This window comes from Micropterus salmoides, unplaced genomic scaffold (genome assembly GCF_014851395.1).
Source record: "Micropterus salmoides isolate LMB-PRFRI ecotype aquatic unplaced genomic scaffold, ASM1485139v1 Ms_hic_scaffold_8, whole genome shotgun sequence".
NCBI classification, from domain to species: domain Eukaryota; kingdom Metazoa; phylum Chordata; class Actinopteri; order Centrarchiformes; family Centrarchidae; genus Micropterus; species Micropterus salmoides.
Window position 1 is genome coordinate 17023835 of NW_024044570.1, and position 21059 is coordinate 17044893.

Consider the following 21059-nt stretch of genomic DNA (forward strand, 5'->3'; position numbering starts at 1 on the left):
TGGCTATACATCTATTGCAATTTGCTACTGATTGCACGCCACAGCCAATATAATGACCACTGCTTATTACAGCCAGCATGACTGACCACAGAGGACACTAAGACAGGTATTTTTCCTAATCCATTTTCCAATACACTCATAGTCTAATGCAATATACTACAACATCCCATGCACATATACTGCATTTGTGAGGCTTGAAATGCTTCAGATTTGCTGAGACTGAGACAAAGAAGTGTTCATTCAATGTACATTAATAGTTGTGTTGTTGATTTTTTCCAGCAAAATAAAAATTAAGATAAACCATGCACTCCAGTTCCCGTCTGGGCTCAGTTATCCAGATGTTGAGCCTGTGTTCACATTTCAGACAGCAGTTTGTAGTTTTGCTATAATGGACAGTTTTATATTGTCAGAAGTTTAGGTTATTTTGTCCACACCCCTCCTACATTTAAACTTTTAATGATGTACCGCTATAACCTCACATTTCCCCCCTATGTCTCACACATTAGACCAGTGCATCAGGTTGGCTGTAGGCCAAGGTCTACATACAAGCAAGGACAAATAGCCTGTTGTCAAAATAATAAGAATTCAGAGACATGTCAATATAATATTGGATTTCTCCCACTTCCTGGCAGGAGGTACTCTTCATCTTCACCAGCAGAGAGGATGTGAGAGGTTGTGGTTTCATTTAATGTCTAGTTTGTGTATTCTTTTCATCTCTGAGTTACAGAGTGTGCTACAGGCCAAACACAGAAGGCCCACTGTTGGAGAACAGCTACATGATGACAGACCCACCAAGAATGTTGCCCTGACCGCCATATGTAATACAGCACCCGAGTTCCCTTATTAAGGAGTGAAATAATTTCCACCAAAGTGGCTGGTGGTGCTGACAGCTCAGATTAATGCTCTCTGTAAAACAGCCAGAACAACAACTGCTCCTGCACGCATCGTGAAAACCAGTACGTTTGGCTGAGGGAAGCCTGCCAGCTCTACAAATTCATGCATATTTGGGTCTGTGAACATCTGCCAGTGCAAATAATTTATGCTGTTCTCCCAGTTAAGGGGCAATGAATCCCCACTGAAAAGTTTTCTTCAACTTCTACAGTACGCCTGCACCCCCCCCCCCCCTCCTCTCCCTAGTGTGAAGTGGTGCAGACACACGCTACAACCACAGACCAGGCTGAATGAGGAGCATCCTGAGGCGTGTGGGAAAGTCCCAGGCACCACTTCAGTCGACCAAGAGCCAACTGTTTCCTGTCCCTCTTCAGTCCTCAGGGTTAGAGCACGCTGTCAAGGCCATATCCATAACATCCTCCATGCTGCAGCATGAATGGAGCCTTGCCTGGGTGGGATCTCCACGGCAGCCCGCTCCAGACACAGAGCAGATATCTGCATACACGCCTCATTGTTGGGGCCCTGTAGACATGTTTCTCCACTGGAGCGGTGAATATCTTATGAGCATCGTGGAGGTGGATCAAAACATTTGAGCTCACTGACACTACTGCACTTCCAAAAGCTCTGTTGTTGTGTTCCAACACAATGGTATCATGTGATTAAACATCCGAGGGGAGTCGTATTGATATTCAAAACGCCACCATCAACAGATGGCATATTAATCATTAATTGATTCTCTGCCATTTCTGTTTGATCTACAGCACATAATTCTGGGCTAATTTAGCTCCAGTATGTGTTGCTCGGTGATGATAGCTAGACTATTTATGAGCATAGAGGGAACCTATCATTTTCCTCTTAAATTATAATAATACACATGCTCTCTGTTCCTGTAGTCAACACACCCCGTTGCACATGAAGCCTGCTCATACTCCATTAAATCAGCTTGCAAATTAAATAACAACTGTCAAAATATTTTTGTCATTATACACCTGACAACTAATTATAACATATAAAAAAGTACCTGGAAGTAAAAAGAAAGTAGTAATTTAATAAATGAACACCTTGCCCTTTGACTCACATGGTGGAAATGTGTGGGAGGAAGCCCAGAAAAAAAAACTCAGATTAACTCCGCCAAATGTGTGTGTGTGTGTGTGTGTGTGTGTGTGTGTATCAGGCGAGGCAAGAAGCTGTCAAGAAACTCTCCTCCCCTCCTCATTACTCGTCTCGTCTTCACCCTCTCCTCCCAGTCCAAACCGCTCTCCTTCTCTCCTCCAGCAGACTGGCAGGAGGTCAGCATCAGGCCAATCCCCGGCAGCCCCAGACGGGAGCTGCTGTCAACAAGCAACATGGATAGTTTGAACAGTGAGGGCGACGCTGTGGCACGCCGAGGTCAGGAGGAATCACTCAACCAAGAACTGACCAACAACACAGTTGGAGGAGATATAACTGTCATGGCTCAGGCCTCCTAATGAGATATCACCATTACAGTCCTACAAACCCTAAATATGCTGCTGTCTGGCCTGTTGAGAAATGTATTATAGAAATTTTATACAACTGTGTACTTTATTCTATACGCTGAATTTTAATTCTAGTTTTCAAGTTGATTCCATAGTGTGTCACTAAACAGTATTTGTTACCTTATTGTGCATCATACACTAAGTTACCAGTTTATTAGGTACACCTAGCCAAAATAGTTCAACAGTAATTCAGCAGTCCTGCATTAAATCCTTCCTTCAAGTTATAATGTTCAGTTTTGTTTTTTTAGTGAGGTGTTGATTCAACTTTAAGGACATTTGAGGCTTTTGTGTTACCTTATATTGAGAGGTGTTTCTAATATTTAGTCTATCCTCGGACATAAACAGACTCAACATTAACTTCAACATTACAATTTTCATGAATGTACGCTTAACTGCAAGATCATTGTATTAGACAAATTTCTTTTAAGCCTTACCTTTAGCTACTGAACTAGCTGAGTGTAGCTTCTACTCCTCTGCTCTCAACTGCTTATTTCTCAGTGAAGTCTGCCCTCTGCAGGTTAAAAACATGACAACTGTGATCCTTTATGCAAAATTTCATTATGCAAACAGATTTATTTGTATCATGACTTTTTTGTTGCCCTTGACTTTAACCTTCTTTGGATTTCAATTACAGGTCATTAATGGTAGAAGAATGAAAAAAAGCTGTACTCAACCTGAGACAAAAGGGAAGCCGAGGTGGGTGTAAAAACAGTGAAAGGCCACTTATTCCCGTGAACTTTATAACTAAAAAACTTTGGTGTTGCCAAAAGCAACACCTGTACCTCCACACTCCCTGGCTTCGTCAGACTGTCCAAAAGTTCTGGTAGAAGGTCAGCGCACCAAGAAAACAATATTAAATAACTGTAAAGACAGAACAAAATTATATGAATTACTGGTTAAACCTAATGACTGATTATTCAAATATGGATAAAATGAACAAATAGTGGGAAATAGATAGTGACATATTGTATTTCTTTGTTGTAAAATTATGAATAAAAAAAGAAAAAGGAAATTAAAAGAGCCTACTGATAAATGCAGGTATGCATGACACTTTAACCATGAGGGTGCAAAAGGGGACTCATCCCTCTGGAGAGGTGTCAAAGGTTATGTGACGCCTCTGCCCCGCATTTATTTTGTGAAGGGTTTTTTCAGAAATGGCTTATAAGAATATTTAAATTAACATGGAGACAAATCTAAAGCGCAAAGGTGCAATCAAACCCCGACACTCAGGCGTGGATCAAAGCTGTGGGGAGACACGGGGGAATGCAGATGAAGCAGATGAAAGAGATACACATTAAGCTGTTTACTAAGGTGACATGAAAAGGTGTTTTAGCTCAGTATTTAGCCTAATGAGGGAGAGAGATGGAGGGTTATCTTGTTAGATGTTCAGAGCTGCCAGTTTCTCAGCCTTTTACATCCCTGCTCAACATCAAAAGAAAACTAAAATTTTGGGCAAGGTGATGACTAATGATAGTGAGGTCCTGTAGATTAAATTAACTATTTCACTGACAGTCTCAAGTGCACTCAGGCACTAGCTAGCTGAGCTGAGCTCTCAACACTTTCGGCCTAGATTCCCAACCAATGATGAGGAATCATGAGATAAATCTTGGGGCCACTAAATATTTTGAGGAAAGCAGAAAGATTGATCCACTAACTTTTCCTCATCATGAGGATGATATATTTTGTTAATTGATAAATATGATCTATTAACAAGCATTTTTTCCACACCTACCTAAAAACTTTGCACAGTACTGTAGTTTTGGCTAGATCCTCTTTAATTACACTCTGATCAGAATAAAATGACCACACTCTGGGGCAGTGGTGAAAGAAGTATTCAGATACGTTTTTAAAATTAGTAATACCACATTGTAATACAACTCATAAAGTACAAATCCCAACATCCTCTAAAGTCTCCTCAATTTCTTAAATTTGATTCCCAGGGATGGGGACTTCCCTGTATTTAATACAGTGAAATCATTTTTATGAATGAACTAATAATATATTACGGAGGATGCAGATTTTCACAAACAATAGTGTTACTCTTCACATCAGAAAACCCAATAAGACAAGAAAAAACAGAGCTTAAAGAGAAGAAACAACAGCATTCAGACCAAACAGAATAAAATGACCACAGTCTGGGACAAGAAGCATTGAGATCCTTTACTTTAGTAGAAGTATTAATTCCAAAAAAATTAAAAGAAAATCCTACAGCTGTCAATTTAATGATGTGGACTACAAAGTACAGCTGCCCCTAAAATGTAGTGGATATAAGTATAAAGAAGTGTACTGTACAATGTAAATGCTCACGTGAAGTAGGCTACATCAAAACTATACTTAAGTACAGCACTTACTTAGATACTTTCCAACCCTACTCTGGTTTGTGGTCCTGTTTCAACAGAGAGAAGGGCTCATCACACACATGACAACCCCAGCGTGTAAATTGAGCAAACATGCTCTGAAGCCTCCAAAATTTCTTAGACATCACTGAGTCAAGATCCTGTGCACAAAACCACTACCACACCGCATTGCAAACAGATGGATCAAACAGGCCTTTCCCTTTATTTATGTGGACTTCACTCTGTTATTGGAAAGAATTTCAGTAAGAATTACTAAATCTGGCTGCCTTTCAGGAAATCCAATGGACACAGATGTAGTTTTCCATTTTATAGGCTGTTTATGTCTTGCAAATTCCTTCTCCAGAAGAGAGGGGTATGTTCTTTCATGTTTTAATGGCTCAGAGTGACCGCAGCCCTCTGTGGCAAATGCACTTTTCCAATACTAATGACATACAGTCACACAAGGCTCTGGCAGCAGTGTACTACTGAGGCTGCGTGCCCACTGTGTAATTAGTCTACCACTAACTCCTAGTCTGGGGAAACATTCACAACCACATTAAACACTGACGGTTTTTCACCTCAGAGAGCCCAAAGCAGATGGATACACTCTGGAGGAATCTAGAGAGCACAAATGGCTTTCATCAGTCAGTTAAACTGATAACATTTGTTTTCTAATAGGAGGGGGGTTCTCAGTAGTCGCTGCAGGAGTTTGTCTTGAGTTTACAGTCTGAAAGGCACTGGAAGACCGAGAAGGATTGGATGACAATCTTTTTAATACAGTGTCTGTCCCCTATGTGCTGCTGTCACAAGAAAAAAAAACCCAAAATGAGCCAACAGTGTCAGTGACAACACTAAAAGAAAACATCCTCACGGTAAAAAAAAAACACTGTACACTGACAGCCAAAGTACTAAACTTTGTAACTGGGAGATGAAGACTGCAAAGCTTTATAGGTTTTCTATGAAATGCTGCCATCTAGTGGTTTCACACCGCACCAAATCAAACGTTTTTTAGTGGTGGAATAAGTACCATCGTATCACTTTAAGCAGCTATAATATGATATGAAAACATGGGATAATGTGAAAAGCAGTGGCTTGCAGTGATGACTCTACAAAGAATTATCAACCAAATCTGGACTTACCCCGAGTTCTAAAAACCCACTGTATCCTGCCTCACACCCAAACAACATATATATATAGCCCCTTTTCCACTGCACAGTACCAGCTTGACTCGACTAGAGTCGCCTTTGTTTGGTTTTCCATTGTAGAAAAGTTGTACCTGTACCTGATCACCTCCCTCGAGGTTCCAAGCGAGCTGAGGCGATACTAAAATGTGACGTAATACAGCACACTACTGATTGGTCAGAGAGAATCATCACTATTCACTGCATCATCATTTCGCAACAGAAAGTTTTAAATTTTACAGTTTTCGTATGTAATTTCATCACTAAATCCACTTCTGAGAAGTTTTTGAGGTGAGAAATCAACTGTGTAGATTTCGAATATTGACAGTTTTAAGTGCCAACCCGCGGGACGAGCGTGTGAGGCCGGCCAGCCGCCCGCTCACAGAGCCCTCTGCTTCCGCCGTCACACAGACCACTGCAGTAACAATGGCAGAGGAAAACACAACTGGAAGGTTTTCATACCGCTTATCTGTCTTTACATTCTGTAATGTTGAAACGTTTTAACTTAAATAAAGATAAAGCTGTGTGTGGGTCTCTTGTGTGTGTGTGGCATTGCTATGACCAGTTACATTGAGGGGTACTATCTGCAATGGAAACAGAGCACGGCCAAACCGAGTAGAATAGAGTCTAGTCGAGGCGAGTTGAGCTGGTACTGGCAATGGAAAATCGCCTTATGTTAGCAGCTTGAACAAAGTGGAGCATTTAGCAGCTAAAGATACAGACATTTCGCTCAGGAGCAGGTGGAGACCAAAAACTAGATAAAAGACAGTGAAAGTTGTTGTTCACAATGTGTGTCGGCTGGCGCCAAGTGGCCAAAAAAACAAAAACAAACCATGCACACCTGCAATAACAAAAAATCAGTTACTGCAGGTCTAAAGGAAAAGTTCGACATTTTGGGAAATATGCTTATTTATGTTATTTGAGGGTTATGTACTATACTACTAAAGTTGGCTACTCAGCCAGAAAAATGACCCATATCAGGGTGTTATACTTTATTACTGCATTAGTACTGATAAGTTACTCTGTAAGAAGCATTTTAATATTGTAGCTATTTGGTGGAGAATATTTTTTCTATTCTATTTTTTGTTGGCTGTTTATTCTGTAACAAAGCATCAGATTTTAAAGTGATATTTTTTGTATGTTAAATCTCAAAATGTAAAGGAAATATAGCTGTCAAATGTAGTGGAGTAAAAAGTATATTTCCCTCTGAAATTTTGTGGAGTAGAAAACTAAAGTAAAGTACCTTAAAACTGTACACAGTACGTGAGTGGGTGTAGTTTCCACCACTGAATGTTTTTACACAAAACGCATAAAAGAGCAAAAGCTTACATGTTCTAATATATAAAACAGAATGACACATAGATGCTAAAATATTCTGTTAAATCCTGTCTATGATCATCCCTAAAGGCCAATGAACTCTGGACATCTCTGATCCAAGCGGTTCCTGGAGACCTGTCTGAAGTGTGTCTTTTGGTTGGCAGACCAGAGCAAACACATGTGGAGGTAAAACCTGCTGAAACCATCACTCAGACTTCAACCAGCCTCATTAGCTGTAGCTGTATCATGCATATGTCTCTCTCATCTAAGGGGTAATGACAGCACTAAGACTCCATGTCACAAGGGTCACATGAAAGCCCTCACACCAGAGGAAGGCCTCTTGGTGACCCTGCCTCTAACACTGAGTGTAAAGTGTTAATCGCAGCAGTAAAAGGAGCCAAGAAAGGAGCAGGCACTGAGGTGTCTCCCTGAACGGATCTGCAGAGGAGTCCTGTGTGCGTGTCAGTCTTTCTGATGGGCTGTTAAAAGCTATCAGGGCTCTGTGATCTGAGAGCACACTCCAGTGAAAACACACATATGGTCCTGGCTATGGCTGGGGGAAATTGGATTAAAGAAATTCTTCTTGAAAACTGTCTGAATTGTTCTTGCAAAAACAACTGCGAGCAGCTGACATGGATGAAACCACAAATCAGTCTGAAACTAATATTTAGCTTCTCTTTCAAGAAAGTCACAACAGTGAAAACGAAGCCAGCTGGAGGGGATTCTACGGAACACATTTTAGTGCAGAGAGGTGAGAGGAGGAAGGAGCTCTGGCCTGGTTTCAATAGCCCGTTACATTTCTTTCCTCAACAAAATACCCTGACTGCACCACATGCTTTCCATCACCAGGATGTCATTCCATCACTGGCAGCGGTAGACCCCGGTTTGATGAATCCACGCCATCAGAGCAGGAAAAACATCTCAGCCAATATAAGAGGGAAAAGCTCACAGGTGTCTGTGTCTATGGAACCCCAGAGCTTGATCACATTCACCACTTTGCTTGAAATTATTTTTCAAGTGGAGTAATATAATCTTTGAGGCAGAACAGCAGCACAGGCCCAAGAACGTCTCTTTTAAGTGTTTAAATTAAGACCACATGTCCAGTTCACAGTAAGACATGAATTATATGCTTTTTTTTTCAAAAAGGAGGGAATCTTGGCTACAGAAACTAAGCCACAATTAGTTGAAATAAAGCAGGCTGCAGTCTGTGAATGGATTCTATTCAAACACCTCAGATCGACCAAAACAAACCTGACAGAGAGGGAACTTGAGCAGACAATTTGAGACTAATCAAATACCTGTTAATCCCAGCAGAGCTATGATGGAGTGGATGAAGGATAGTAAGAAAAAAACTTGTTGAACTATTAAAACACTGGGTTGAAATGGTATGTTAATACACAAAGCTGCAATCCACCTACACAGCTGTTTTCACTTTAATTGCCTGATTGGACCTTTTTTCTTTTACTGTGGGCAGGGTTTCCCGTGGCAGGACTTCTACTAACAGGTTGTTCAGGCTCAGGACAGTTTCCTTGGACGCATGATGTCCTCACTACTGTATATTTCAACAGCGCTCTCTAGTCCTTATTTTTGTGAGACTGTGTATACCTTGCATTAGACTAATCTAAGAACAAAATTAAGATCAGCCTAAACCCACAGAGCAGTCTAAAATTTCTTTATGCTGAGAAGAAATAATAACATTTTTAAGAAATACATACAAAAAAACAAACAGTATCGCTACATCACACAGCGAAGGCCAACTATTTAATGAGTAAGGCAGTTGCTTAAAAACCGTCATCATGTAACTACATTGATAAGATGAGATGTCAAGTCAGTTTTATTTCTAAAGCCCATAATCACTAATCACAATTTGCCTCTTAACAATTTTCGCAGCATTAAACATGCTTTGTACTTAGACCCTCAATTCAAATGAGGAAATACTCCCCCAAAAAATCAGCTCAGCATGTAATTGGTTGTGCAGGTTTGTTTGAGAAATTGAGTAGCATATTACAATATCAGAAAAAAAGAAAACCTTCTGAGTTTTTAAAAGTAGAGACCAACAGCCCACTCATTCACAATGATGCGTTGGGAAAAATACCCTCTCTCTCTTGTTGTCATCCTGTTAGGGTGGGACAGTGTGTACAGTTATCATTGTTTATAGTTCCTATTTAGTTTAGTGATATCATTAGAGCATAGTTCCACCCAACTTCAATCTGAGCAAAGGTCTAATTAACCACATTGAGTGAAAACACCTGTTTGGGCATGTCCGGACATAACTGATATCTGATGACCAACTGCTGGATCCTACTAATACTCATGTATCACACTGCAATGATAAATGCAAATTTGTATCACTAACCACTGAGTATTTTAAGATTTTTTATGTGTATTAGAGTTAGTGTGAAGACTTTGTGTGAGTCAAAGTTAGTCAAACACTCTAGTCTACTAATAGGGACACATTTTCAGAAGACAACAGCTGAAAGAGACAACAAAGTGCATTTCTGAGAAGACGTTGGTGAGTCAAAGATGCCTTCTCAGAACTGTGTGTGATTGACATTTGCCTATCACTAGTTAAATAGCCTCATGAAACTCACAGTATATCTATGCTTAATTTAAAATTTAGGCAGTGGTCTAATCATTTTAAAATACCTGTGTGGGCCTTTATAGGCCTACGTGTAGAATAAATATACACAGATAACAGGACAATCGAATATTTTATATGGGAATACTGTTTGTATATTTTTACTGCATCAGACTTTACTCTTTAAGGCAGTTTGTGGTTAGAGCATGGACGTTCATTATTGACTTTTAACGGTAGGGTTAGGAAAGTGACATAAATTTAATTTTATTAACTTACTGGGATCTTCTGAATAATTCACATGTATTTAACTATTACTGTTGTACACATGTACATTGTTTATGAACCATTGGTTTGTGTGTTATATTTTATTCCTTGTACCACACTTTATGAACTTTGTTATTAAGATGTGCAATATAAATAAAGAATAATTTAATTGGCATTTATTAAACTTTGCATTTTGAGATGGTAATTTATCCAATTTTCAAATGGTTTAAAGACTGAATGACTGAATGATTATCATCAGATTTTAAGTTTTTAAATTGGGTTTTAAATATTTTAACAATTTGACATTTTAACTATTTGCTTCTTTTAGTTGTTTTCATAATCAATTTAGTACTAATGCATGTATGCAATAAGCATTTCACAGTTCAAATTGATATCAGTTCCTCTTTAAATGATATAAATTAAGACTGCATCTTTGCAGGCTTAATTACTGCGTACAGTTCGGCAAGGGAAATTGTTTATAATGGTCTAAATTCACTCTGGTGCACTTTCCATTAAGTGAATGAACAGATTAGAGCGTTTAAAGACAAGAAATCTCCAAAATGCTCAATTTAGGACAACCTACTGACAACAGTAACATTAATGAGCTATTCTAAATAAGAAACAAAGGCGGACCAACAGCTTGAGAATGAAATACTTTTATTAGAAAATGATGACAGCCTGCAAGACAAATTTAGCCAGCATCTGAACCAAAATGAGAAACAAAACAAACTTATGATGAAATTCCTTTTCAAAAGATCTTGGTAAACACCAGACAAAACAAGTATCATAGAAACTAAAAAGTGGTACTCAAAAACATACCAATACAGGAAGAGCGAACTCAGCAGCTTTCCACATGAAAGAAAATGAATTTGTCCAGGTATTAGTGTGACATCTTGCTCTGATTCTTCTTTAATAAAATCAACAGATCTCGCACAATCCGTTCTCCAAAGGCTTTTCTGTGAAGTCACATCCTTTCGACAGGTAAGAATGTCGTCTTCAAACACACAAAGGCTTCAGATCCTAAAATAGGAAGCCTTAAACTGCCTTGCGGTGGTACTCTGGAGGGGCAACTTCATAGTCGCTTGCATTGAAGAGCGATGCAGAGTTCTTTACAAGATACCTGGAATAGAGCAACATTTTACTAATTTCTGCTGCAGATTAATCAATACGAGCCTTATTGTATGTAGCCTAGTTTTGTGAATACTCACTTGAGGAAATCTTGTAGATAACTGAGCAGCAGTGCAAGGCTCTTCTCATCCAGGGGAGTGTACGCCAGCATGGCTCCAATTCTCACTTTGAAAACCAGACAAAGACAGAATTTTACACACAACGTGACCTCTAACCCATGTCTTAATTTATAACAACTCTGGAAATACTTCAATGTTTCCACTTTACTGATCCCCACAAGGAGATAATTCAAGTGTTTAAAACAGCACAGAGGTCATGGTGGTAGATACAGATGAATACAAAACATACAGAAAGAAATAGTTTGCTCTCTTATGTCTAATATCTATGTATAATTCTAGTGGATGTAGATTTTTTTTATGTAAAGAGGTTAATATAATAGGTTAAGAAGGGGTTATGATGGCTTGAAATGCGCATCAACAAATTCAAAAAATGATAAGTTCTTATCTTGGAAGCTAGAATGAATTTCCAAATATTACCTGATTATTTTTTAAGGTTTTTAAAGTCAGAACTCAAAAACACGAGCACAGATTTGCATGCACGTAAAAGGGCAGATGTCTGCACATTTGAAGTTTTATGTTAACAATATGGCAGCTACAGTTCAGTGTTAAGTAAATATTTTTTAAAGACACAAACACTGATTTTTGAGGCAGATACCAATATTGATATTTTATCTTTTCAATATCATATGACACAGAGCACTGGTTCTCAAACCTTTTCATGTCAAGGACACTAACACTGACACAAATAAGACCATGAATCCCCGTTTGATAAGATCTTGTCACAGGGTCCCCCATCTGATAGGCTTTTTGTTTTTTTTAGATATTTTATTAAAGAAAGTATGAAACCTATGACCAAAACAGTCATGCATTCTGTCACTGAGTTACTTTTGACATTTTTAACTAGGCTGATAACTAAAAACAACCTTGGAACAAATCCTTTCTCAACAGTATGTTGTGGTTCACTTCATACGTCTTAATAAGACGACTGTTTTTTGAAAACCAATCTACTATTGTTGTTTATTTAATATTTTCAGCAGACTTCAACGAACTCCACTTCCTATGAGCTCTAGGTCTACCCGGCTAAATGCCGTGGCTTGAAAAAAAGAGGCAAGTTCACATCTGTAATAACAGCAGGTCCGAACAGAGATATATCTGTGTTACCGCCTTGGCTGTATTTTCTAACCTGTGTTCCCCCCTCCCTGTGTTTTGTGCGGCTGTCTTTGTCTGAGAGCAAATGCTCTGTTCCTGCAAGGATCTTTGAGTGTCAACCTATTATGCTGCATTCATGTGCTCGTCGGATGGTCCTATTTCCCTAGTTGGGAAGTCGTTCTTCCAACTTTGGTGTGTTCATCATTGTCATCCAACTATTAGAAGTGGGAATCACCAGAGGCCACACGATATGATATTACCACGATACTTATGTCATGATACGATAATATTGCGATTTTAAACATAATGCAATATTTTACCCCCCCCCCCCAACTTCAAATTGTGTCCACAAACTCTTTCTCTAGTGGACAGAAAAAGCAATTTTATTAGTGCCAAAAAACAAACTTCTCATGTACAATTTATATAATAAAAGACTGATACTTGACGTTCGTGTTACGATACGATATTGCCTTGCAAAATATCGCAATACTATGCTGTATCGATTTTTTCCCCCCACCCCTACCAACTATGCTGAAAGCTTTTTTTTTGTTCCAGTGTTGTTACTGCACCAGTACATTACCTGAAACCACTAAAATATTGCTTGGACTGCAAATAAATAACTTTCCTAATTAATGCACTTCAATCTACATGGACAGCAAACTAATGGTTATAAACTAATACCATGTTGTACCATGAAACCTTTTTACACCATTATTTAAATATTTCTAACCATCAACCATGTTGTCTGCCACGTTTCTACGTGTATGACATTAGCAACTCGGCAACTCCTGTAGCAACATTTTCTCTGACTTTCCCAGTTGTTGTTCCGACTTCAGTGGGCATTCATGTGAATTCAGGAAATAATTTTTCAGATTTTTCCGACACCACATCAAGGCACAATAATGTCTCTTTTAGAGTGGTTGGATTTGTGGGTTCGGCCTGTGGAGTGTCTGCAGCTGATTGGTCCATTAACAACATGCTGCCTATTAAAAGGCCCGTGTTTCCTGAGGTTAAGTGGCAGCAGGCTGACAGCAGCACCTTGCTTCTGTCCTCAGCCTCCAAACACTTTTGTGTGTTAGATCTGTGAGGTCTTGTACCCTAGTATGTTATCTGTACAAAACTAAATTAGATACCCATGTATGCTAATTCTACCTCATGACTGGAATTACTTCACGTCTGTCTCCTTCTCAGGGTATATACACAGGAATCTTGAAGTAAAATTCCATACCTTTTTAAGACCTTTTCAACATTTCTTAAGACTGCCGCACCACTTTGAGCTAACCGATTAAAATCAGCCACACACCTTTAAAAGGGACATTTTTGAGTTTTTAAAAGGAATTTAAATATATTTATTGCCTATATGTCATCAGGTTGTAACGCCACCTAAAAATTGAGGCATTCACCAACATTCTCAGTTGCCTATAACAGCCTGTAATGGACAACTGTTTTCTATGTGAAGGACTGGTCAGATTTCCCGCAAAAAGCCACGTCTTACATAAGCTATGACGTTTATGTACGCAACATTACAACAAATCATGTGAAAGTGTCATTTTGTGTTTCAGTTGGTTTACACTAGATAATGTGAGCTTGCCTGCAATGATACATGTGATAACTTTAATCGACCACTTGATCAATACAACAAAATTCAAATAGGCCAGGAGGGAACAAAGATGAAGAGAATAAACTGAGTGATGAATAACGTAAGTAGTGCAGGCGGTGGAGCACAGGCACAACCTGGAGGAACTAGTCTAAATGACTGTATTAGTATAGCCTAATATTATAACATTAAATTAAAAGTATATTGTTTATGTAATAGTAAACTGTAAGCTTGATATTAATATATTCATTATGTTACTATATTCAATATAATTTCATATAATAGAATATAACTTAACCACTAGTATAATATTAACAGCTGCTTCAGTTTGGGGTTGTTTTTTATTCATTAACTTTGTGCAAGAAAAATGCTCTAGGCTACATGATAGTCTCCAACCTGGGCAGGCTACTAACTAACAAACTAAACTTTTTTTTAAATCTTGCTCCATCCAGGCTGTGATTGATTTGTTCACAAAAAGTGAAACTGATGAGAGCATTGGCTTTATGAAAAGTTGAATTTGTTTCAATAAAAAGCAGAGATTTAGCTAAATAGCCAGCTAACGTTAGCCAAACCCACGCGCTCCTCGACTTTTCCCTGTTGTCTGCTGTCTTACCGATTCCGCTGCGGCACATCTCGCTTTTCTTTTTCAGGAACGAGGCTGTTCAAGTGGCCACAGAGTGACCGGCCAACCAGGTTAATCCCGTTACTCCTGCTCGCCACTCCGACTATGTTTTGGACGATTAACATTGCGGGTCCGGCGGGGTGGGAGATTACGGTCGGTTGTACTCGTAAATAATTTTCTGGATCGCATAGATTTATTTTTTGGAGCGTTTAAGAGTGAAATAGGCGCACGGAAGATCCCTGCACCTAACGTTACAGAAAGGAATCACAGTCGCTACTCACTGCCTGCCTAGTATTTTTGGCTATGCATTAACGTTATAAATAGTACGTTCATCTACACTTTTAGCAAACAAACTTTCGGACAAACAGGATTTTCACATTGAAAAAAATATCTTCAAAATTGAATACCTTGTTAAATGGCGATTAAGACTTTAATACTTTTTAATGGCCTTAATTTTCGCAAAATTGATTTATCACCTTTTAAGACTTTTTAAGACCCCGCGGACACCCTGCAGCTCCAGACGCTTTAAGCCCCACTGCATTAAATGCACAGCCACAGCATAATAATGTGCAGGTGTCTTTACCAAAGAGTCTGAGTAGGTGAGGGGCACCGTAGATCTGAGACATAGATGTATCTGGGTGGTTGGCCAGGATGTCTGCGTACTGCGGTCTCTCAAATTTGTAAAGAAGTTGCGTCCCCAGCATGACGTTGAAATATTCCCGAACCCCAGCGACCACCTCGTTCACAGCAAACTCCCTGAGCAGAGGAGGAAAAACTAATTATAGCTCTATGACATACAGCTTTGATATGGATAAACAAGCAAATCATGGTTTTGCTTTGTAAGTGAGGGGAAAACAGAAACCGACAGGTAACAATGTGTATTTTTACTTGCTGTCAGAGTTTCCTCTTGATTTCTTGTAGTTTGCATAATCTTCAAGGACTGCATCAACGTTCTTTTTGGCAGGTAGGTGGAAAAGCTGAAGGTATAAAACAAAAAGGACAAAAAGTGGATAAATAACTTCTAAAATGTATACATGACAATATTAATGAATAAAATGCAGTGAAAAAGGTTACACGTCAAGTTGCCAGTTTCTAACCTGTTTTTGCCTTGTAATCAGGTCCCAGTCATCCACAAGCCAGGGTTTCAGCTCTTCAGGGATTTTTACTTTAACCTCCACGCGATTTATGAAAGTCTCCTCCTGAGCAGACATGAGATTTAAGAAATAAGCCATGAGAGGAAACATTTGAATATAATGTTAATGTTTGCATAGTTAATGTAATTTGTCGCTCACAAATGTTTCATAAATATGAGTGTTTCCACTCTAAAAGCTGCCAACTCTCGAGAACTAAACTTCTTACTCAGTTACTTGATATCCGTCGGCAAACCAACCAGAAAAATAACAGCAAAAAGCAACTTAATAGATTTATGAACTTACACTTTCAACAGTTGGGTCAACACGTGCCCTCTTCTTTCGTGGAGGGTGGGTTGGGTCTCCTCCTGAACTAGTGCCTTCTCCTGCACCAGGAGCTGCATGGACAGAAATAATACTTAAATGTCATTTAATTCCTAAATAGAATAAATGCCAAGGATACTGTGACTCATTATGCTTGTAAGTTGATAAATTATGGCTTCTATTATGTATATAAATGATGGAAACAAATTTGTGTAAAAACCTGTAGAATGATATTCTGAAGGGTTTCAGTTCATGCATTTAAACAGTGTCAATTATACTTACGCTTTTGTTTGTTCTTTTTGTTTTTCCTACAAAAAAGGAAAAAAAAAAAAAAATGTGACGTGAAAACACAGCAGACTACTGATTGGTCAGAGAGAATCGTCACTATTCACTGCATCATCATTGCGCGCGCCAGATAGAGGCAAGCAACAGAAAGTTTTAAATTTTACAGTTTTCGTATGGAATTTCATCACTAAATCCACTTCTGAGAAGTTTTGAGGTGAGAAATCAGCTGTGTAGATTTCAAATATTGACAGTTTTACGAGAAGTGATGGCGGAACAAAAATGTGCTTGAAGGTTTTCAGAGTTGAGGAGCTCTGCAAGTGGCTGTGCGGGAAGCCTGTGCCAACCCGCGGGAGGAGCGTGTGAGGCCGGCCAGCCGCCCGCTCACAGAGCCCTCTGCTCCCGCCGTCACACAGACCGCTGCAGCTACAATGTCAGAGGAAAACACAGCTGGAAGGTTTTCATACCGCTGATCTGTCTTTACATTCTGAGTAAGATTGAAACATTTGAACTTAAATCAAGAGACCACTGTGTGTGGGTCGCTGGTGTGTGTGTCACATTGAACATTACGTCGTGGCACTTGTGTGTGTGGCGTCGCTATGACTACCAGTTACATTGAGGGGCACTATCTCTGGGTACTATCTGCCGTGGAAAACGGAGCACGGCCAAACCGAGTTCAGTCGAGGCAAGCTGAGCTGGTACTGGTAATGTAAAAGCGCCATAATATAATGTATGTAATAAATACTTGGAAGGAACTAAATAAAAAAGGTATAAAGTGTAGTTTTTGGTTAAATGGAAGTTATTACCATACTGATGATACATATGAACTGATTTATGAAGGATAGTGTAGCTCAATGTGGTGCTTTTGTTTACTCCTGGACATTTTTAGCTGTGAAGCCTTTCTATGAGCTGTAGGTGAAACTCATTGGATCACGATTAGCTTGTGGTGCTCCAGTATGTTGTTTCTAGTCACGTGATTCTGATGATGCTCGAAATTCAGAATGAGGCAGGAAGTGAAAGGCAGGATGGATGAGAGGGAGGAAAGTCTGTATCGTGCTAGTTATTGTTCACTCATTGTGTCGTCCCAGTCAACATGGAGTGTGAAATCTGGAATCACCATATTAATTCTTAAACTGTGGCCAAAAACCTGTTTTGTGAGGTAACAGTGACCTTTGACAACCAAATCCTAATCAGTTCATCCTTGAGTCCAAGTAGAGTAGACGTTTGTGCTAAATTCAAATAAATTGTAACCGTTTTCATTGCCAGCCACGGGTACTGCCAGCATGGAGGCATGAAAAAATATCAACACCTCTAAAACAGTTCGACAGGAGACGTCGCAGCAAGTGACAGGTGGAATAACTAATGACTTCCACTCACACATCATTTTTCTGCGGTGCAGCAGGTATCTTCTTATTTGGCGCAGCACCCCTCATTCTTCCTTCTACATAATGGTCTCTAAATTAAAAAAACAAACAAACAAAAAAAGAAAAATATGTTTAATTACATCATAGTATTAAAGTCAGTCTGTTTTCAGGAGATTTGTGTTTTGGTTGTGCCGTCAATGCACCTACACTGTCTCCTTTTCTGAATGTTTAAATATATCATGTTCTACTAGAATTATATGATGCCCATATTTGTCTCAGTCTGCCCTCTCTATGGACCTTGGTCAAAAAGAAAACTCATAGTGGCATTTGTAAACACTGAAGTTAGTTTTAAACATTAACAGAACAAGAGACTATACTTACTGATTGGCCCTCTGAAGCTCTTTCTGTTTCTGCAGATTACTGTCCACATACTTAAGCACTCTGCTTTCAGGAACCCATTCGTCCCAGCTGGAAGATTAAACACCAAGAAAGAAATCAAGAACTTGGGAAATCTTTACCGTACAAATCTTAAAAAGACTGGATTTATCTGAACCACAAAAACTTACTTCTTATTCCACCCACTGTAATGAATAAAGTATTTTATTTGTTTGTCCTTGATGCTTATTTTAACACACTGCAAAGAAAAACATAATTCATAGTTATAAATCTTTATATCAGAGCAGGATCACATGACCAGAGAAACAGGCTCACCATGGCAGCCTACCTTAGCTTCGTAGAGCAATGGCCCGTGAAAACACAGCACTCTTTCACCTGAACAGAGTGTTGGTCAATTAAAATCAGCATGACAGAAGTCCAAGTACAACAAAAGGACATTTGAAAGCTGACTGAACTACTTGCACACGCGCGCGCAGACACGTACACACACTGAAAGTTCATATCGAGGTTTATGATGCCTGGATAATTATGACACCTTAAAATTCGATTCTTGAACATCACACACAGAGCTCTTTTTGATGGCTGAGAAAAATAATTACATCAAAGTTAATGATGAAATGACGTGAGACTAGAGGAGTTTAGTCCTGACTTTACGTATGATGGGTAAGGCTGGGCCTAAAACTTTTGATAATTTCATTATCAAATCATCTGACATTAAATATATAGAGATTTTATATAAGAAATATATATATGTATTTTATATTTATTTATATTTTATATAAAAAGCAGCAAATCCTCATATTAAGAAGCTGCAAATATGTTGTTTGGCAAATGACTTAAGACACTGATAATCAGGATAGCTCATTCTATCAAATTAGCAATTCATAATCAATTGACTGACTAATAATTTCTGATGCAATTCCTACTAAAAGAGAAATACTTCACAACTTGAGTTTGTGAACTTGCAGCACATTTCATTAAGTAAAATTACATGTTTCACTTGAGACAGTCCTAATTATTATCCTTAATGCAGATTTAAACATTAAATGATAAAGTATGAGATACTGAGATCCTACCATTTTAAATAATTCACTTGGTACTGCCTTGTAATGGGGCCTTTATCTTTTCTTTTTCTCTGTGACTAATCAATAAATGATACATATACACAAGTTATTCCTGAAACACTGTACCCATTTACTTTGGCCACACCAACAAAGACCACTTAAGTACTTTCGATACACCTGGTATATGACAACAGCAGGCCAGCTAGGACTCAGCTAACTGTGAGAACAGAGAGGTGGGCGGTGAAATCAATAAGAAGCTAACTCTGCATGAATGAAGCTACTGCTTTTAGCTAGTAACAACATCGCTGAAATTCAAATAATGGACTTTTCCGTCATGATACTGCTAACGTTACACTAGGTTATAAAGAAAATGCTTAATATGTAACTAACGTGGCGCATAAAAATGATCAAGACCTGTTCTGTGCAACAACAATGAAGGCTAACAACGCTAGGTGTCGACGGCGGCAGTGTTGTGTCGACCATTAAGCTAGCCAACATGTTGGAGCTTTCCGACGGCTCCAGCACTGACCAACACCACACCATCTATCACAGATGAAAACAGACAACTTGTTACCTTCTTGAAATTTAGGTTTCGGGTCCTGTTTTGGCGCCATTCACGGATTAAACTATCAAAATATGGGAAAAATCGCTAGCTCCCATTCCAGTCTGAAACGGCGCCGCTCTCTACAAACGTCATAATCAAGGGGGTGACGCATTAAAACCGCGACCAAATATGCGCTTCAAAATGAAAAGCAGCGCGCTAAATAAGGTGGAGTCAGAATAACCGTCTGTTTGAATATCTTTGTCGTTTACATTATGTGTTGAAAATCTTATTTCAATCGTCGTTTTCTGAATTTTTATCAGTGGTATCATTTAGAAAAGTAATTTCCTGGCTAAACAAGGAATCTTGAAAGACTAGTTTTTGCTGTTCTCTTCCAGTTGGACCGAAGAGTTGAACACAAGTGTGTTTTGTCATCTCACGAACTGCCTGAAAGCGATGAATTAAAATGAGTTTAGTAAGAAAGTTAGTTTAGAAATACTGATTTAGAACTCGTGATTCCCCCAGCGCAGCGCTACCTCTCTCTGAAAGTTTTATTAGAGAGCAAAAAAAAAAAAAGTAAAATGTTTTTGTGTACAATTACATTTTGATATTTATTCAAACTTTTGTTGTTTCTACAAATTCTGTTTCTTTACATGACGGTCTAAATGCTGTTTCAAACCATCCATTCATCGGCTCAAAGGACTGGACTGCTGCTCAGTGGTCCAAAGTTATGTTCTCTGATGAAAGTAAAGTTGCATTTCCTTTGGAAATCAAGGTCCCAGAGTCTGGAGGAAGAGAGGAGAGGCACAGACTCCACGTTGCTTGAAGTCCAGTGTAAAGTTTCCACAGTCAGTGATGGTTTGGGGTGTCATGTCATCTGCTGGTGTTGGTCCACTGTGTTTTCTGAGGTCCAAGGTCAACGCAGCCGTCTACCAGGAAGTTTTAGAGCACTTCATGCTTCCTGCTGCTGACCAACTTTATGGAGATGCAGATTTCATTTTCCAACAGGACTTGGCACCTGCACACAGTGCCAAAGCTACCAGTACCTGGTTTAAGGACCATGGTATCCCTGTTCTTAATTGGCCAGCAAACTTGCCTGACCTTAACCCTATAGAAAATCTATGGGGTATTGTGAAGAGGAAGATGCGATACGCCCGACCCAACAATGCAGAAGAGCTGAAGGCCACTATCAGAGCAACCTGGGCTCTCAGAGCAGTGCCACAGACTGATTGACTCCATGCCACGACGCATTGCTGCAGTAATTCAGGCAAAAGAAGCCCCAACTAAGTATTGAGTGCTGTACATGCTCATACTTTTCA

The 21059-nt window shown here is 39.1% G+C and overlaps 1 protein-coding gene across 1 annotated transcript; it reads right to left on the minus strand.

Annotated features, from left to right (window-relative positions):
• Positions 1-10724: 10724 nt before the first annotated feature.
• morf4l1 (mortality factor 4 like 1) lies at positions 10725-19921 on the minus strand. Its single transcript, XM_038706467.1, has 12 exons — positions 19774-19921; positions 18464-18510; positions 18306-18373; positions 18121-18207; positions 17753-17830; positions 16376-16401; positions 16076-16167; positions 15737-15838; positions 15528-15616; positions 15223-15395; positions 11293-11377; positions 10725-11204 (listed from the first exon to the last, which is right to left on the minus strand). Exons 1-12 carry the CDS (start codon positions 19811-19813, stop codon positions 11120-11122), a joined length of 972 nt encoding a protein of 323 aa, XP_038562395.1. The 5' UTR covers positions 19814-19921; the 3' UTR covers positions 10725-11119.
• Between the last annotated feature and the right edge of the window lie 1138 nt (positions 19922-21059).